General features: G+C 29.0%; 1 protein-coding gene and 1 pseudogene across 2 annotated transcripts; one reads left to right on the forward strand and one right to left on the reverse strand.

The window, feature by feature from the left end:
* Positions 1-575: 575 nt before the first annotated feature.
* LOC111285064 (aquaporin TIP1-2-like) lies at positions 576-1,867 on the reverse strand. The gene is made up of 3 exons (XM_022874292.2): positions 1,654-1,867; positions 1,220-1,470; positions 576-1,114 (listed from the first exon to the last, which is right to left on the reverse strand). The coding sequence occupies exons 1-3, from the start codon at positions 1,784-1,786 to the stop codon at positions 740-742; spliced, it is 759 nt and encodes a 252-aa protein (XP_022730027.1). The 5' UTR covers positions 1,787-1,867; the 3' UTR covers positions 576-739.
* Positions 1,868-15,012: 13,145 nt separating this feature from the next.
* On the forward strand, positions 15,013-17,267 carry LOC111285556 (uncharacterized; annotated as a pseudogene). Its single transcript, XR_016342673.1, has 2 exons — positions 15,013-15,180; positions 16,178-17,267. The product of XR_016342673.1 is annotated as an uncharacterized LOC111285556 (transcript).
* The last annotated feature ends 3,192 nt before the right edge of the window (positions 17,268-20,459 follow it).

A 20,459-nucleotide genomic window follows, 5' to 3' on the forward strand; every position in this document is an offset into this window, starting at 1 on the left:
TGCTTTGAATCAGGTTTTTAGAGTTCAGAACTTTAGGTTTTTAGTGTTGCTGCTTCTTGTTTATCCCATGACATTTCTTCTCTACCAAAATGTATAATAGTTTTCCTTTTGTTGAATTGACGGCTTGTTCTAAGTTCTCTCTGATATGAAATTTCAATGCTCATAGTCATTTGAGCTCATAAACTACAGTATTACTTTGGCCCAGTCAAATACCACATCCACCAAGAGGTTTGCCATTCGCTCAGCCATTGCATCAGAAAGGGGACAAGAAAAAGGAGGAAACTACATTTTATGTTTTTAATTAATCATTAGAATAGTGTCCAGCACTAAACTTTTCTGGGGTAGAATATGTGTGTAGCAATGACAAATGAAGTAAACTACTCCTTCAGATTCTTTGAATTTTGAAATGCAAGCGGACATACATGTGGCTTAAAGTCCTAGGTATATTATAATGGTATTTGCACTATACTATTTTTTTTAAAATCTATCAAGTTGTTGAACCTAATACTGTTTTTATGATTTTAATAATCAAATTAAATGCATTTTTGGGCCCAAAATTTTGTCGATTGAGAGGAAGTGAACAATATCAAATGATTGGAAAAAAAAAAAAGTTCACAGGAATCAACAATTAACAAAGAGAGATACAAACAACACGGAAGAAGCACCCACAACAATGAAACCAAAATGACCCACCCAACTTTCAACCCTTGTTCACATGGAACTCAAAAGACAATAAATCTTAATAATCTGTAGCGGGAAGCTGCTCATATGTGGCTGGAGCGATGAAGAAGACCTCATAGACAATGGCTGCAATGGCAGACCCAATGAATGGACCGAGCCAGTAGACCCAGTGGCTGTCCCATGTCCAGCTGACCACAGCTGGCCCGAAGGAGACTGCAGGGTTCATGGATGCACCATCAAAGGCACCACCAGCCAAGATGTTGGCGCCCACAATGAAACCAATTGCAATGGGTGCAATGATCCCAATGTTACCTTTCTTTGGGTCAACTGCTGTGGCATAAACAGTGTAAACCAAACCAAAGGTCATCACGATCTCAAAAACTACTGCGTTCCATTCTCCAACCCCAGATGACAAGGAAAATGCAGACGTTGTCTGTATCATGTAAGCAAATTCAAAACAATTTTGGTTAAACATTGAAGTGAACTTAGTTCATTTTTCTATCTCAATTTTAGCTTTGATTGTTTGCTGCAGTCTTACCAATCCACCAGTTGAAAACTTAAGAAGCAAGCAAGCAACAACGGATCCGAGCAACTGAGCAATCCAGTACAAAATACTCCTGACCAAGGTAATGTGCCCTCCAACAAAGGCACCAAATGTGACCGCAGGGTTTACGTGCCCACCAGAGATGTTAGCACCGACTGAAACTGCCACAAACAGCGCGAAGGCATGAGCCAATGATGCAGCTACCAGGCCTGCCGGTGTTGATGAGCCATTGTCAGTGAGCTTGTCTGCCAAAGATACATACACCCTTCATGAGTCCATTAAAATAACAAAAACATATACAATGACAAACAAAAAGGAAACTGCAACTACTACTAACTTTAGGAAAGATATTAATTTCAATAAATCTTGTTTGGTTCTAACAATATATGTTGTTAATCAAGGGGGTCTGAGAAAATTAGGATACGTACTGAAAGCCATGCCCGAGCCTTCACCGGCAAAAACAAAAATGAGCATGGAAATAAACTCAGCTAGAGCTGCCTTGAGGGCATCAGCTTGGCCAGCCTCGGCTGGAGATCCTACTGCAATTCGAGAAATTGGCATTTTTTTTCCTACAAATGAGAATTAAGTTTTCCTTTGAGCTAGACAACTCAAAAAAAAAAAAAAAAAAAACCCACTACTCTTATCTCTCTTGCTTTCTTCACTGGTGGTTATATATAGGGGTCCAATGCAACGACTATGAACCGGACGAGCCGGTTTCAAACGGGTAAAGAAGCCAAATTTTCAACTAAAGAAGAAAAATGGGAAGAACCCTTTCGTGGCGGCCACCTGTCAGTGTCGGGAAAATATTGTGGGCGAGGGCCTCCAAATCTCTCCTATTATGCAAAGTGTATGTTTGATGTGGACTTGGATGGCCAATCAGAGCGTGGAGAATGTTGATCACCGACCAACAGTGGTCCCCCTCATGCTTGTCGTTGTTTTCGCTTGACCGACCATTGGATTGTTTATATTGAGGTGACGTGGACGGTGGTGGTTAGCTTTGCTGGCTTCATTGACATCCACTAATCAACATTAATTAAGTAGTAAATCCAAATTATTTATTCTGGTTTTTCTTATTGGTTTAGTGGTGACTACGTATAATTTTAGGTATTTGCTATATATATAGGCATATATACATGTAAAATGCGCTTTCATTTACTTAATTTGAAAGCTTCTTTGGCCAAAAAAATAAAAACATAATTTCGTAAATTTAAATTGTCATTATCATAAAATGATTGATACTTGATCAATAGTTATTTAGATAACTTGTAGAAGCTAACCCTATGCCATATTTTTTGATACCCTTTGCTGTTTTTGGTTAGTTTAGAAGAACGGGCAAAAATACAAAGATGCAAACGTTGATGAAAACATCAAGGATCACTTAGGAATGGAAATAATAAATTGCAAGAGGAAAACGATAATGAGAGAAAGCTATTGCATTAGAAAAGAATTAATCTTTGAATGGGCTATTGATTAGTGTTAATGAAGAGTTTTTAAAATTTTAAAATTTTAAATTCAAAATTTATTGTATATGAATTTGATTTATTTTCTATATGAAATTTATTTAATTATGTATTAATTTATTAATTGATTTATTTGTTTGATTTTAATTCAATAAATTTTTATGTAGATTTTTAATTACAGTTTTTATTTGTATTTGTAATTTCACCCAAAAAAATTAATCTTCAACATTGTCACATATGACATGACTAAATACAAGCTCTCTTTTTTGAGTGTTGATCCAATCATTTTAAATTTTAGTAAGAAACTAGAGATAAATTTTTTTTTAATCCACCAGGTAAAGGATAGGAGATAGTATGATGAGATTTAAAGTTTATTTTATATATTTTACAAAAGTTTTAATTATGAAATTAAAAAAAAATCTTAATTATTAGATCAAAAGGCTAAAAACAAAGTAGAAGACAAATTTCCTTTAACCTTCTCCCACTCCTTTCCTTCATTGTGATTAAATTATACAGTTGAAGAATCCGAGAATAGAGTTAAAGCTGTCACCCTAGCCTAGTGAAGTAGGCAAAAAGATTTGAAATTGGAGTCTCATTTCTCCACATTAAACCAATTTGTGGCTACCATTCAATCAGATTAAAATGTGTTATCATATCATGCTCCCATCACTCTTGGCCAAGCTTTGTCATATGACTTCACTCCATGATCTCTCAACTACAATCAAAGATTTTTCATTTCTCTCCCCCTTGTGAGTAGCTCGACCATTCTACATCAAGAGTGAGCCAACCAAAACAATCGAAAAAAAAAAAATTAAAGAAAATTTTTAAAAATTTTATTAAATATATTAACAGTAAATTTTTTTAATTTGTTTAATAGAATTAAAATAGTGATATATATCTTATAATATATATTAAAAAATATAAAAAATTTAATTAAAAAATATATATTATAATTTTAATTTCATTTATAAAATTAAAAATTTTTATTATTAATATATCAAATAATTTTTAATTTCTTATTAGAGGAATAACTTTCTCAAAATCTAAAAAGGGTTTTGCATTAGCAAGTTTTTAAAGGATTAGCAGCTTTTACGTGACAAAATGATAGTAACATGACAACATATGCTCTAAATAAAGTAGATTGCAATTTAAAAATAAAAAATATTATAAGTGTTAAAATTTAAATTTTAAATCTAAAAATATTATTTTTTAAATTGATTAATAAATCAATTGAATGAAATTTTAAATTCATTTATGCTCTAATTTTAATATTATTATTCCTCTGTTAATTAATCTAAACTTCTTTGTTAAATAGGATTAAATGAAAAAAAAAAAAAAAGGGCTCAAATGAGTTGTTAAAACTAATTGAAAATTAAATGGGTAGTGTGGAAAGGTGGCCTCCATGATTTCAATTGGAATAAATAATCATCTGTGGTTATCAAACCAATATTTTTCCTATCCTGAATCATATGATAATATGTTTAATAATATTAATTTAATTTTAAGAATTGGGATTATGGGTTGGCTTTATCTTGTCCAAGAATATTATTTGAGCAAGTGCTATTTTCTTTAAACCAATGTCTGACATTTCTTCTCTTCCCTTCATTTTTCTTGCATTTTTAATCTTATCTATGCCATATTTTAATATGGACGGCTCAAATGGCCGTCCCACAACTCTATTAAATCCACATCCTCTCCCTTTCGTTTTCACTAATTTTTTGTTCTTTATATCTTGGAAGAAGAATAAGATTATAGATATCGGCATTCTCGAGGATTAGATCAGTCTCAATCCAATGGGTAGGGAGTCGCCACTCCAATAAATTTATTTTGATTTAACGGTAAGAGATTTTTTAATTTCATTTCATACATTTTTATTTTAGATTAATTCAAATAAATTTATTAAATCGAATCTAACAATTTTATAAAAAAATTATCCTTTCAACGTAAAATGAAACCTGACAAATTCATAAAAAAATGATTTTTTAACCTAAAGTTAAAATCTTTCCAACTTTTCAAGCCCAAAGTCAAAAACTTCGGGGGAACCTTTGTAAACTGTCATCTGGGCTTGAAGATTACCATCTTGTTGGTTTATCATTATCCAATTCTTTCATGCCGAGTGAAGAGATTTCACCAAGGAAATGATTTGGCTTCTATATTCAGGTTCCAGCCCAGTCTAATTATCTCCAAATTAAGTATCTGGCAGCCCAAATTGGTATGACAAGTTTGGATGGCCAAATTAGCCCAAATTAGGTTGGAACAGGGACCATTTTTTTCTTTTGATGGCCACAAGGCCCAATTCAGCTTAACTTATCCCTTCCGATAAGAATCCCTTAAATAATCTAATTTTGGGTTCTTTCCCTTGAATCATACCTAACGTGTTCTTGTGACTAGTTTATGCTTTCTAAAAAATTTTCAACTCGTTTCTTTTGCTCCTTTCTATAATAGGATCTTCAATCCTTCTTTATTTCACATACACTAACTATGAAAGCAAAGTCAAAACCAAATTATAAAAAAATCTCCTTTTTACCACTTGTAAAAAAAGAAGAGTAAGGAAGCACTATAACTAAATCTGAAATTACTGAACTCCAAAGTATCCTTTACGGTACTGACTTATTTATTTGATTTAAGCTCTAGATTTCGTTAATTTCCTTTGTTTTTCCAATTTGCTCAAAATAGCTGTACTTTGAGTCCTGCGGCACATTCGGCTAAGCTGAGAACGCGTCTAAAATCATCATCATTGCAATAATTTTGTTGAAAGACATTATAGCCAGTTAATGACTACTGCTGACCAACAAAAAATTAGAAAAATCAACTTCGCAAAATTTTCCCAACCCATTCATCATTACATTCGGTGATTATTGATGCGTTCATAGTGTAAAATATTATAATTTATATAAAATATATATTATAATTTATATTAATATAAAATTTAAAATGTATATTTAGTTTTATAAAATCATATATAATTATCATTAAAATTTTAGATTACAATTTCGTACCTTTTTTATATATCATATTCCTATGATACTATTATATCTTATTTGAAATTATCAAATAATCCATCATTTATTTTCCCTGTTAACAACTCTCCTTCGCAATACTTTTTCATGATTATGACCCAAAATATCCTTTTTGTTTATCTTTATATAATAAATATATAATTTGATCTCTCTTTAACTTCTTTATATAGATCTCTCAGTCAAATCTACTGACCTTGCATGCCATACTAATCAATATTGTTCAACTTCACATTTTTCTGTCATTTTCATAATATGGAGTAATTTCTTTTGTTTAATCTAATTCTCTTTTGATATGATCTTAAAAACATATTTTCATATTAATTTAATTTATTAAAAACTTTATGCTTTATGTATTTTCATAAAAATCGAATTTTATTGGTGGATTCAAAATTTTTTTAAAGATATCTACCTATATAAAAAATTGACAATGAATTTATTAATTTTATCCATAAAAAAAAATTCAGATGATAATTTTAAGGATGTTCAGACGAAATTTGTTTAATTTGTTTAATTTTTAAAATTTATATGAACATCTTACCCATGCTTTTGAATTCACCTCTGTCGAATTCTAATTAAAAAAAAAAAAAAAACTCTTCTCCTTATCCACCGGAATGTCACGTTGAAGAAAAAAAAAATTAGGAGGCCTTCTTTATTTGTTTGCCGCCATGCAACTACTTTACCGATTGGATTGCCATTTCAAATTTAATGCAGATGATGGCGTGGCTCTCCGTTTTAATTGGTTTTCCTACAGCCAAAAGAGCATCATGAACTTGGTTCAAACTTTAGACTGGCTTTTGTTCTATATAATATATAATAAATTAAAGCAAAAAAAAAAAAAGGGAATGTTCTGATTGGAGATAGTCAGTCAAACCTTATAACCGACTTATTTTATGCTTAGTCAAATCTGCATTGAAATTGTAAAGTTCTTCGGTCGACCAAATTGGTTGTTTAAACAGGGAACTTAAATGGTCGAATCCTAAGATTTAAGTTCTGCAATAATGTTCTTATATATGCATAGAATACGACTTGCATCTTATCCTCATGATTTGCTTACCTGCGTTTGAAGTAACTAATTGTTATATTAAACAGTTCGAATTACTCTCAATTTGCAATATTCAAAAGGTTAAGAATTGCTATTTTAAGTAGGGTTAGGGATCGACTTAACTGGGATAAGTTTTCTAAAGGGGACACGACACACGAGCGATCTTAATCTTAGGGCTGCGGTAATTGTGGTTAAAAAAAAAACAACTTAAAATAAAGGAAAGGATTTGTAACGTTAATGATCAAAACTATTTTAATGTATCATGTTTGATTTAAATTATCATTTAATTGTGTTTTATGATATTAATTTTATTATAATTTTAAAAATTGTTATTTTAATTTATATTCATCTTTATAATATAATCAATAAGATTATCAACTTATCATATAAATAATAACATAAATTCTTTTTTTTTTAATTTAAAGATATTAAAATTAAAATTTTAACAATTTATTAACAGATCAATTGTCTTACATCTTAAAAATTTCTTAACCTCCATGTAAAAAACGTTTGACTTTATTTCTCAATGCTACACGTGAAGCACATGATTATCTAGCATAAATAGCGCCCGCAGTACAAGGGTTCGTAACTCTACCAAGCCTTTAAAAGCAGAAATACCAGTGTCAAAGTTAGCTGATTCGCCAATGGTAAACATTTGACAGATTTAAATAGATATGGCCCTCTCCTTGGAAGCTTTGAGAGGGCCTTGCTTTAAAAGTTTATAGTTCAATGGATGACGGTGCACGAGGTTGGTTGGATTCAAACGATAAAGAAAATTTGGGGATTTTTTCAAGTTTCTGCTTTCCGGTGTAAATTAACCCCACAGGATACGCACAAGGGTTTGCTGTTCCTATCATGGCAAATCGGGACTTGATGACTTTTGGAATCTTATGAAAGAAGAATGTCGATACAGCATACTAATTGACAAAAATATTGTAGCTTAATTCTGAGCTTTATTTTCTGATTTGGGTACTCTAAATAAATTTTTTTTTTAATCTTTGAAATTAAAAATCAAATATTTTATCAATAAATTACATAATTATTGATATACTTTACGATACAATAACAATACATGTTTTTTTTTTCCTGAATTACATAGGCACTTCTTGAAATTAATTTGTTCATCACATGACATTAAATTAAACTTTACTTAATTAATCAAGTTTTAATTAAGTCAAAATTGTTTTAATTGTACTCTTGGTATAATATAAATGCTCTTTTGAAAATTAAATTTCTTCCTCCAAAACTTTGAATTTTCCCTATATCCTCGTCAACACGGTATCCCTGTACAATCATCTTCTTGAACAGGAATGAAGGAGTTAGCATTTGACAGCAGCCGTTGCTACAACTAGTCATGTACTTGTATTTTAGTTTTCATGTTCTCATCATGACAACTGGAAATTAAATTTCTATGTCATGTACAAGGATTGCTTTAAGATTTTTTTATGAAAATATTTATTTATAATAGATAAATTTATCGATGAGTTTATCAAATGTTCATGATAAATTTTTAAAATGTTTAATAAAATTTTTTTATATCCATTAAAAATTTTTGAAAACGTCCAATAAATAATTTTTTAAAATTTTAAATTTTTTAATTCTAAGAGTGTCCACCAACATTCTATTTTGTACTTTGATCCGCCACCGGTCATATATGAAACTTTTCTCTTTGGAAAATTGGTGACCTTTGTTAGCAAACCTGAGGCACGTGCAACCTACCATTTTTAGCTAATATAAAAAATCACCAATGGCATGTGCCAAGGCCGCACGGTCCTGACGCCAAGTGTCGTGCAAGCGACGGCACAAGTAGACCGGTGCCGAACAGCCATGTGCGAAGTCCACAAAATGACAACACATTGCCTAGCACAGTCGTTTTTAAGAGCCCCACGCCACCACATTTTGATATGGTGGAAATGGGCCCTTTATATTCCTTTTTTTTTTTTTCTCTAATTTGGTTTCGTTTGGCTTGCAAGCAAGAGCCAAAAAGTGCTTTGAATAAAATAGATTCGATCGGAAAAGTAGAAAAGAGTTGAAAATATAAAATAATTTCTTAGTTGGGAAAAAGCTAACGGCATTGGCACCGATTGATAACGAAAAACTTGGGTTATTTTCTAAAAAATTCCTTTTGTTCGGTGATAAATGATACTGGTTGAAATTTTCGCGATTTTACATGATTTGGTCGACAGGTTAAGTCGTTACCCGTTAGGAAACTAAAGGAGACATGATATAATATAATAATATAGTAAAAGAGGGAGTTGGTCTCCACTTTCTTGGACCGTACGTTTCTTCATCTTAATCTATTCTAGTAATTGGGAATTAATTTACTGAGACAATTAGCATTTTTAATTTAGTAGCTAATATGTATAGGCCACTCTATGCCCCTTAATATGTGAAGTTTTTATTTCTTAGTGCATTGCACTTTTCCATATCTTATGGCTTTTGATTTTCCTATCTAAGTTTAACTCATTATATGCTAATTAAACTAATAGGCATGTGAATGAACTTTTTGTAAGATAAAATTATGAGGTCAATAAATCAAAACGAATAATATCTCATAAGTTAGTGTGGACCACGATATTTGATATCAAAACTAACTCTAAGGGTACTAACGATGTGTCACCGAAGACAATGAACTTCTGTTGGAATGAGAGAGGATATCATGGTCTTAGAGAAGAGTCATGAATTCCATATCGACTGTGTATTAGAGTTGATCTTAAGATATAATTATTCACATCCTTTCAACTTGTGAGATATTTTTTGTTGGATAAAATCGTGAGGTTAACGACCAAAATTGATAATATCTCACAAGTTAATGTGAACAGTAACAATTAAGCTGTTGAAAAATAAGATGAAATTTTAAACGTTTTTTTTTTTAATCTATAAAAGATATCGATGATTTAAAAATAAAAAAATTTAAAATTATCATTTAAATATTAATTTTATTAAATAATATTTTTTAAAAATAATTATATAAATAAATTAAATTGATGTTCGGATTCAAACTTTGTTATTCTTTATTCCTCGTAAACTAATCACTTACTAAAAAGGTAATAAAAAGATTGAAATGGTCAAGATTAAATCCAATAATGTAAGAAATATGCAATTTTAAGCACACTAACCTCTTTATTAGATAATTTGAATAAGATCAGTTGCTTTTTCCTTTTTTCCTTTTAACAAAAAAAGTCACAAATATTAACCTTCCTAGTGGAAATATACCATTAAGAAAAACATATAAAAGCAACTCAAACATCTCTACTTCAGTCCTTAATTTTTTTTTTCCTTAATCAATTGATTGATGTAAATAATGGAAGATATGCTTTCATTTACTTTTCTTTTTCCCTACTTTTATACACTATCGTTTAATCTCAAATTTAATATAATCTTAGGCTGTCTTTGAAAAGGTTGGGTAGAGTATAAAGGTATCCATTCTTGACTATTAATTAATGGATTCAACTAGAAGAAATTAATTGGTAATAAAGTTGAAGTATATGAAAGTTGAGTTATTCTTACTTGCTTTAACTTATTAAAGTTTTTTAGTTTTACTAACCCTAGTTAGAGGGTTATATCAGCAAGGGTCAACTCATAAACTCATGCAAGTGCGCAACCGATAAGGCAAAGGATTAAAGAATGAATTAAAGATAATCTCTCATACACTCTCACAAGTCACTAGATTCATTGTATCAAGGAAAGAACCTGACCTTTTTTTTTTTTTTTTTTAAATTCAGCATCTTTGTCTTAAACCAATGTATAATTTAAATTCAGCAGCTTTTGTCTGCTTCTTAAGAAAAAAAAAATCAAAAGTGAAAACCACAAAATAGATCATTAGAAATCAAAATATAATACTAGTAAAGAATCTAAGGTTTAGTCCGTTCTATTCGCACAGTCACTTTTAAGTAGTATTTTGAAATTTAAATTTTAATACATGTAATTTTTTTTTTAGATTATGGTTTCATTTATAAAAATTACTAATAAATTTATGAAAAGCTCTCTATTATTCTTATCATTACCCAATTGTACAAAGTTCAAGTGCATTTCTTTGAGATTAGCAGTTGGATTAAGGAATAAAACTTATTTTTATATATTAATCAAATAAATTTTTTATTTTATAAATAAAATTAAAAGATTATCACATATTTTATTTTTTTAGTTAATCTTTTAATATACATATGTGTTATACAATTAATTATGTTTATGGAATCCAAAAATTTCATTGATAATAGGTTAGATCATTTCTCGAAAAGGGCTTAAGGAACAGTGACATGATTAATAAAAAATGTGGCATCATTATTAAGGGATCTAATACTGTAATGGCTAGTGGTACGGGGGTACGATGGTTTTTTTCCCGCAAAGAGTTTTTTTATTATGAGATATTATTAAGATTGATTTGAATATTTAAATTTAAAATTTTTTTAATATAATACATGATTTATAAATTTATTAATTAATATAATATTTAAAAAATTATTTATTTATTATATATCATTATTTGAAATTAAACATATTAATTAATAAATTTATAATTTTTATATCACATTAAAAAAATTTTAAATTCAAATATTATATTAAATATTTCATTATAATTTAAAAACAATTCAAAAAATTAACCCATACTACAAATATACTATTAAGATGGCATGTGAAAGAGTGCGAAAACCGATTGCTGGGAATAAAGAAAGAACTTGTGGTTTTCTTCTAACATAATTCCTCATCCATGAACAGGGTTTTAATGGATTTGTTCTTAAATAAAATAAAAAAGAATGTATACAAAATTTAGGATTTGGTTTTTCATGAATTTTTATTGTTACGTAAAGATTTGTGCCGTGTGGCAATGGAATTCAAAATTAATTGATTACTCTTACCACTAAAAAATTTCTACCATTAATTTTAATTCATAAATTTATGATGAATTTCTCATTTATAAAATGAACTTTAGTAGGTCTAAATTCAAATTTTATTATTTATAATTTTTTTTATAAAAACTCATTAATTTATAACTAATTCAATGAACTTTTGCATGTATAAAATTAAAAAGAAAATAAAAATAAGAGCAAAATAAGCATGTTTACTTACTCATTATTGTCACTGATGACCTAAAAAGGTAAAAAGTTATTTTGTTTTAAAATTAAGGGTAATGTTAAGGTGTCAAATTAATTTCTCGATGACCTTAGCTAGAAAATATGAAGCCAATTCCATTTGTTTTCATGGCTTAGATGATATTTTTTGTTACATAAATTCATTTGAGTTGTAATTGTTTCGATTCTGGTTGTCGTTAAACATAGATGAAATATTTCATAAATTTTTTGCCACGTAAATTCATTTTTGTTAAACATAGATGAAATATTTTATGCATGAAAATAGTTAAAATCATATAAGAAATTAATCCTTTTTACAATAAAAAGATATCCTATGATTGAACTAATTTCAATGTGCAAACATTAAACATATTATTGTTAAGAAAACTTTAAGTGTCATTTGCCGGATTTGAAAATTAGTAACAATCTTAAAAAAATAATATACCCGAAATGAAAAATCATCAAATTCAACATAAAATAATATTTATGTATCATAGTTTTGAAGCATTAAAAAAGGGTAAATTAAATATTTTATTTTATTTTAAAATTCCCTCCCTTAAGCCAAAAATTGTTTAAAAATTAGAGTATATACAATCTAAGCATTTAAAAGTATTAAAATCAAAGTTATCTTTTAATTAATGGAAGCTATAAAACATCATTTACCATAGGTTAAAAAAACAAAATAACAAGAGTCAATTGGATATTAGCTCATATGATAAAGTTGTGGGTTTTTTAAATAGTCATGTATTTGTCAAATGAATTAAATAGATCGAGATTACATGATAAAAAAAATTAAAATTTAAAAAAAATAACAAAAAAGAAAAAAAAATCAATAGTGTCGATCACGTATTACTTTCATGAAACAAAGACAAAATCACGTGAAGTAGAAAATTAAAATGATTAAAAAATAGAAACAGCTCTTTATTGACTTATTCACATGTATAAAATGCTATACATAAGGAAAATCTTACTAGATTTTAAGTCACCATTAAGATATAATTAAGACAAAAACAAATTAAATAAAAAAATAATATTCACAAAAAACTATAAGAAAAAAAGGGAAAAGAGGGAATTTTGATTTAAAAAAGAGACAAGAGTACGGAAAGAATGGGGCGAGTTAAATAGAAAAAAAAAGGAAAATTTTTTTAATTAGATTTAAACTCGTGCAATGGACGTGTAATACTTATGTAAGTAACTCAAATTTATATATTCATAATTATGTAATTTCGAAATAACAAAATAAAATATAATAATTACTTTAAACATAACATAAACTTTAAACACTTAAAAATAGAATAAAATTAAAATTAAAATATCAAAATAAACATTCAATAACTTATATTGAAGTTTCACAAAAAACAATTACTTCATTTGTCTTATTTTCTTTATCCATTTTCTTGTTTGGGATATTCCAAAATTATGGTTTTTTTTTAACATAAAAAAATTTTACTTTTTATATTTTCAAATTATATTTTATCATTTTTTTTTTTAACTTTTTGACATTAAAAATCATAAAATTTTAATTTTATAAAAAATTTTTAAATTTTAATATTGAATATATTAAAGTCAAAAAATCTTTTTTAAATTATGTGAAAGTCAATATATGACAAATATTTTGGGATTTGTTCAATGAAATAAGTGGTAAATTTTACAAATTTGAAGAATTTGTTCTATTTAAAAGATTTTTAAAAGTTATAAACTAATACCCCTTACATCAATTAAAATTTCATTCACCGACAATTTAAAAAATAATTTTTTCATCTTCAATTGAAATTAAGACTTATTTAGTCAAATCTTAATCAACTATATTGTCTTAGGTTGATTCAGCTAACAATACAATATATCAAAATTCTTATGATTTGGCTCCCAATCTTCAAATTAATTAATCATTTTTTGCATTTGATTGTAAAATCTTATAAATCAATATAATCTTATCAAAAAACCTCTTAAAATAAGATAAAATTTTAAACCTCTGCTAATTAATATCTTGCAAAAGAAAAGAATTCTTTAATAACATTACATTCAACATTTATATATGTATAAAGAAAATATCACAATTTGCCTTTAAATTATAGATTAAAAAAATACTAAAATATATATGTTCATAAAATTGCTATTCTAAAAAAATTATTGTGCGTTTTTTTTTTTTTTTTTTATGAATTGGTGGTATATCAATATCACCTTTTAAAATATCTATCTATCCAAAGAGAAATTGAGTCAAGAATATTTATCTAAAAAAGAAATATAGAAAAATATAAAAATTTGAGTATAAGAGTTTCAATTATAGTTTTAGTATTTCCAAAATTTAAGGACATGTTAAATAAAATAAGAGATAAATTTTACAAAATTTTTCTATTCTAAAAATAAAATTTAACAATTGCAAAAAAAAAAAAAAAAGAAGAGTAAAGCCTCAATAAATTTACAAAAGAATAGCAAATAAGACTAAAAAATAAATTTCTTATAAGATAATAGAAATAAAATTACAATGAAATAAAGTTAGAGAATAGTCTAATTTGATTTGCTTTTTTTTTTTTTGAAAGAACATTTATATTTATATTGCTATCAAGAAATATAATCATAAATATATTAAAATTTTACTATTATTAACCATATAATGTAATAAGTAAAGACATAAAATTAATGAAAATTACATTCAAAATTATAAATTCTGAATTCTTATCTAATATGTTATCTTTTTTAAAAAAATATTTTTTTCCTAATTTAATGATTTCATTATTATTAACTCATTAATGACTTATTTCTTTTTCCTTATTTATTATATTAAATTTCATTTAATTTATAATAAGATATGAAAATATATTCATAAGTAACTGCTTTTATTTAGTTTCTTTTTTATTTGTATTATTGATTAAACTAATTGTAACTTATATAAAATATTGAATATTTAAAATGTAATAAATGCAATAATTTAGTCTAATTAATTATTTTTTAAATTATAAAAATGTTACTATAAAAGATAATACAAATATTTTAAATAAATAAAATATATTTATTAGAGAATATAAGATGATTTTTAAATTTTATTTATATTAAAAATTTTTTTATATATATTTATATAAGATATAAGATTGAAAAGTTTAGAGCTTTCTTAATATCTTTCATTTCCTTTGATGTGGACTTCTTGTTCTTTACCATGGTCTAAGGAAGAAAGAGAGAGAAAAGAACAGCCATCTCTTCTTTATTTGCCTTTGATTGGTCTATAATATAGACATTTTGTTAAGTCCCTCTTTCAGCATTTTTGGTTTTTCCATTTTTTTTTCTCTCTTTGCATTCACTGTTTTTTCTCGCTATAGGACCCCAGAAAATGGAAGAGTTGGGTTCCTTGTGGAATTACCAAGAGGTGGGTTTTTTTTTTATTTTCTCTTTTCTGTTTGTCTCACTGCTTTTCTTTCTTCACTTCACCTTTTCTGGGTCTTGTTTAGTTTTGGCACTTCAAGTTCACTTCTTTCTGTCTTTTTTTCCCCTTTTTAGCTATATTGGTGTTCGTTTTTATCAGTTTTTGTTCCATTCAATGGTATCATCTTAGTTCATTTCTTTCATATTTTCTTATTTATATTAGAAAACATTACCACAATCAAAAAAATTTTTAAACAGTGGTATTGTTGTATATGGTACATAAGTTTTTTCGTCATCTTTTTTGTTGGGGTGAAAATGGATTTTTGCTTCAATAAATGTCATATTGGAGAATTAGCTTCATTACTTTAGGCTAGAAATTTTCTATCAGCAAATTGTATGTGGCTCATTTTTTTTTTTTGGGTAAAATGTGTATTTGTTCTGTCCTGGTATGAGCAAAACATGCATTAATAGAAATTTTGAGTTACCACTAGTCGGTTTTGGTGGAAACTAGAGATATTTCATGGCATCAGGAAATGGGGTCCAATGTCTTTTTCTTTTATGGGGTTTCATGTTTTTGAAGGGTTTAATGGCGCATTATTCGAAATGAATCCTGGTTTGACTGAAAGACTTTGGGATCCACACGGGTAAAGCAGAGATAACACTGTTTCTCCCAACTTTGAACTGGTTGTTCATCCACTGGGCTTATCTGCTTTATGTTTGTCTCTTGGTACATATCTACTACAATGATTTTTTTAAAAGACTAGTTTTGGTCTACATGTCCCCACTGAAGCTACAGGGTTTGGTACAAGCAAATTTGCTGCAACAATAAATGATTCAATTTACTCTTTTTATCTTTTCCTTCTTTGTTATGTTGTCTTTAAACGATTTTCATGTGTGAAGATATTGCATGATGTATGCCTGTAAGCGAGTAACAGATTTTTTCATTTTCCTCTTTGTATTTGATGAAGTCTGAAAGTAACCCTCCTTTTCTGAATTAACAGGGTTTTGATGAACTGGAATTGAAGCTTCAATACACTACAATTGAGCTAGAGTCTGTCAAAATGGAAGCCAATGAGCAAATAAGGAAATACAGGGAGGAGATAAAGTGTTTGCTCAATCTCCTAAAGCTTGCATACCAACAAAGAGATGAAGCAAGAGATCAGTTGCGAAAACTACTTAACAAGTTAATGCCTTCGGGTCCAACTGAACTGCAACCAATCCTCCCTCATCCCCAATCTGAAAGTCCCCCTATGATTGCAGCAAAAGCAAACTCAAGCATAACTGAATCTAACAGTTTATCAGATACATATAACCACCGGCAGTCACATGGCTCTTCCCCAGTAGATTCCTTCTTTGATGCAGTCACTTCACCTGATTTTTCAAGCATTAAAATGGCTGATTCAGGTAGCACGGGGTTTGTGAATCAGCCCTTTGTTCAAGAGTATAATGGTTCTGTGTCAATTGGATTGGTCTCCTCGGGGGTGACCAACATTGATCCTGCTACAACTGTGATTGATAACCTTGCAAAAGGGAAAACTTTGCCTCAGAAAGGAAAGCTTTTGCAAGCTGTTATGGAAGCAGGTCCTCTTCTTCAGACACTTCTTGTTGCTGGGCCCCTTCCTCGATGGAGAAATCCTCCTCCTTTGCATTTCAAAGTCCCTCCTGTTTTAATCAAAGGTTGTGATTCTAAAACTGCTAACCAAAAACTAGCTGCCAAAACAAATAGGACCATTGTTCAAAAACTATTGAACTCATCATCATCATACCCTGAGATGTCTTGTGGCTCTCATCAAATGTGTTCAGCAGCTATGTTGAATTTTGCAAGTTCTGCTTCTGCTCCAGGGCTGAGCAACTCAAAGCTGTTGAGTTCAGGTGCTGGTGTTAACACTCAAATCACAGCAGGAAAACGCCAAAGGTTTCTATGAGTTGAAAGAAGCTTTGCTTCAGTTTTGTAAAGATTATATGAGAAGGGGTGGTGGTGTAATTAAATTTTATACGCTTTTCGGGGGTTTTAATTGAATGATATAGCATAGCTGTTCAACACTTTTAACTTTTGGATTATTCTTGTATATCCTGATTTTGAATTTCTTGTTCATTTCCTCCCCCTTTTGTTGCATCAAAACGTGAAAAATGATATAAAAGGATTTTTTTTCTTTCCACATATACCTCTTATACCAATTTTCTTTCGAATTAAAATAAAATTGAATTGGTTTCTTGCTTTCCATCTTTCCGTAGGCCTAGTCTTTCTTGAAAACATCTTTTGCCGCCACATGATACAAGCATTAATTGGATAGTTGAATTTCTAAATGCTATGTTAAAGTTCCTTCACCCCATCCCAGAGCTTAGCTCAACTAAACTATTATGGATTGATGCATGAAATGGTGAAAACCAGGCTAAAAAGGAGAAGTTTTGCCAGTATGAAAGGTGCAAATTCATTTAGGAGAGAATATTTAGCATTGGGATCATCTTCCTTGACCTCAAGATGTTCATGAGTTAACTACTCAACTGATAAAAAAATGGAAGAGCTACTGAACTTGGATGATAAATATGTCAAGGGGAAATGGAGTCTCGCTTGACCTCAAGATGTTCATGAGTTAACTAAAGGCCACAAATGAAACAAAGTAAGGTGATGGAAAATTGTGGTCTCATTGAAGAAGAGACTAATCGTTGCTGAAAATTAAAGAGGTTAGAATGGAAGGTGATTTATTGAAGCACCTTGTCTCCGGATGGTGGCTGAAGATTCTGATTGTTAGGCGGAGTAATGTAGACGCCTTTGCTTCTACCATTAACCCTTTCAGACTTCCATTGCAGCAAAAAAGGTCAATTTTCCACCTTGCGCATCTAGACGTATCTAGACTCAGTAGTCAGAAGTATATACAAGAAGGCTTTACTTCTAGATGACAGCAAATTTGATAATCTTCAAGCTTTACTTCTAGGCTTTACTCAGCGGTTAGAAGTATATACAAAAAGGCTTTGTTTTCCTAGAGGCTTTCTCAAGCAGGTTTCCAGGATAGCCCCAATAAATTCTTCAAGTTAGCTTCATTCAAAGCCCTTTTATTCAAAGCCAACTTCTAGATGACGGCAAATTTGATTATCTTTTTTCATAAAACCAGAGCAATGCACTGGAATCTACTGTTATACACTCTCTTCTAATCTCCCAATTCAAGAAGGAAAACAAAGAAGCACCACGGTTGTTGCTCACTGGTTGCTTGGGTGAGCTTGAAGGAGATAGCTAAGACATCTATCAAATTGCACACATGCTTTCCACGTTTCTTGCATTGACACTTGGTTTCAGTTACACTCAAGCAGCCGGCTTTGCAGGTCAAGTGTTTCTGATATAACAGTACGGCCAGAATGTTGTGTGTCTATGTTCACAATATTGGAGACCTTAAGGAGAGAAGTTTTTTGCAAGAAAGGTCAGCACATTACCCAAATGCTACGTTCTGAGGTCCTAAGAAATTCAGCACTTAGATATGAAAAAAAGGTAGGTCTATAAAAATTTTGAGTAGACAAAAACACATGGTAGAAGCTATCAGAAAGCTTACCTGGTAAAGATCATCAGAGTTGCACCAATGATTTAGAATTCGAATTTGACTTTCATGGGTTATAATTTATAAGAAAGAAAATAAGTAATATATTTTGGCATGGAATCAAGAAATTCTCCTACCCAGGGTCAATTTAAGCTGCCAGAGATGCAATGAATCAACTTAAGGGGATGAGTTGACAGCAAAATATGTAAAACCTTTAAGCCTCTCCTTTTCTTGCGAAAACTATGTTGAATTTTTGTAGCAATACAAACACAAGTGCGGTTGCTGTTGACCGTCTTGAATTTTTGTGGCAAGTCCGTATGTACGATGCAGATTCTGTGCAATCGAAGTATAAAACATAAAAAATTCAACATGGACCTTCTAAGTGCTAACCGATTATAAGAATGTTGCACCAGCCGGGGATCGAACCCAGGTCAGATATATATGTGAAAGATCTGACTTTAGAACCCTCTTTTTCGGTGCCCAACGTTCATTTGTTCGGTACTCGACTTGTTTCTAAGATGCAGAGCTCTTGTCATCAAAGTAATCGCAGTCCACTGTCGGAAAAGTTGCCACAAACGTTTGTCCTTCGAGTTTGCATTAGAAGGCAAAACGTAAAAGGTTCTGTATGACCTTCTAGACCAACACCCTGAAAAAGAAACTTGTTTCAAAAAGAATCTGCCCTAAATGTTTTCTTATTGGTGTCGTTGCAACCATAACACCTTCACTATGACTCCATTATTTGAAACCTTACCAATCACACCAGAATACAGATGAGGCAGCGATGGAAGCGCCGGTACTAGGATCATATCTATTGCAGTGCTTTTGCATAGATTACTGCTGGGGAATAAATTTCAAAACAAGTACAAAGGGCCATTACCCATCACCAGCTCCCAAAGAGATCAGTTTTTAGGCAATTGCAACATTTAGGCTCCGTTTGATTCACGAAAATAACTTTCAAAAAATTATTTTCGCATTTCCAAATGTTTACTTGATAAAAAATTAGTTAATCAATGAAAAATAATTTATTGATCAATGAAAAACAAAATTATTTTTTTAAAAATTTTCTTATAAATTTTTAAAAGTTTTTTTTTTTCGAATACGAGTATAATTATTTATTAATATTTTTAATCATAATTTTATTTATAAATAATATTATATGAATAAATAAAAATATTATAATATATTCATAAATAATATTACAAATAAATATATACTAATATATTAATATTAATAATTAATATTATAATATATTAATAAATAATATACTAATAAATATTATTAATTTAATTAATAAAATATTATAATAATATATGAATAAATAATATATTATTAATAAATAATGTACTATTAATATACTATATTAATAACTATTATTAATAAATAGTATTATAATATATTAATAATATAAAGAATAATAAATAATTTTATTTTAAGTATTTTTTATGTTCACGTAATATTTTAATATTAATAATTTTAATAATAATAATATATTTTAATGACAAATAACTTTTAATATTTTAATAATTATTTAATATTATCTGAAAAAAAAAAACAAAAATTTCCAAAAATAATCTAACGAACAAAAAATATTTTTTATTAAATCATCCGATCAACAGATTATCTCTTTCTATTTAGAAAATATAAACATTTTCCAAAAATTATTTTCCAAAACTCATTTTTTGTGAATGGAACCTCAAAAACAAACCTGAATACAGGTAAATAAAAAAAAAATTTATGTCTCAAGATAAACCGC

Source organism: Durio zibethinus, chromosome 6 (genome assembly GCF_047325235.1).
Source record: "Durio zibethinus cultivar Kanyao isolate XHJ-2024 chromosome 6, ASM4732523v1, whole genome shotgun sequence".
Classification (NCBI taxonomy): Eukaryota; Viridiplantae; Streptophyta; class Magnoliopsida; order Malvales; family Malvaceae; genus Durio; species Durio zibethinus.

Coding starts and splice junctions, on each gene's coding strand:
- LOC111285064 (XM_022874292.2), bottom strand. CDS start 1,786: ATGCCAATTTCTCGAATTGCAGTAGGATCTCCAGCCGAGGCTGGCCAA. Junction 1,471..1,653: donor AGGCTCGGGCATGGCTTTCA/GTACGTATCCTA, acceptor TATCTTTGGCAG/ACAAGCTCACTGACAATGGC. Junction 1,115..1,219: donor AGTTTTCAACTGGTGGATTG/GTAAGACTGCAG, acceptor TACATGATACAG/ACAACGTCTGCATTTTCCTT.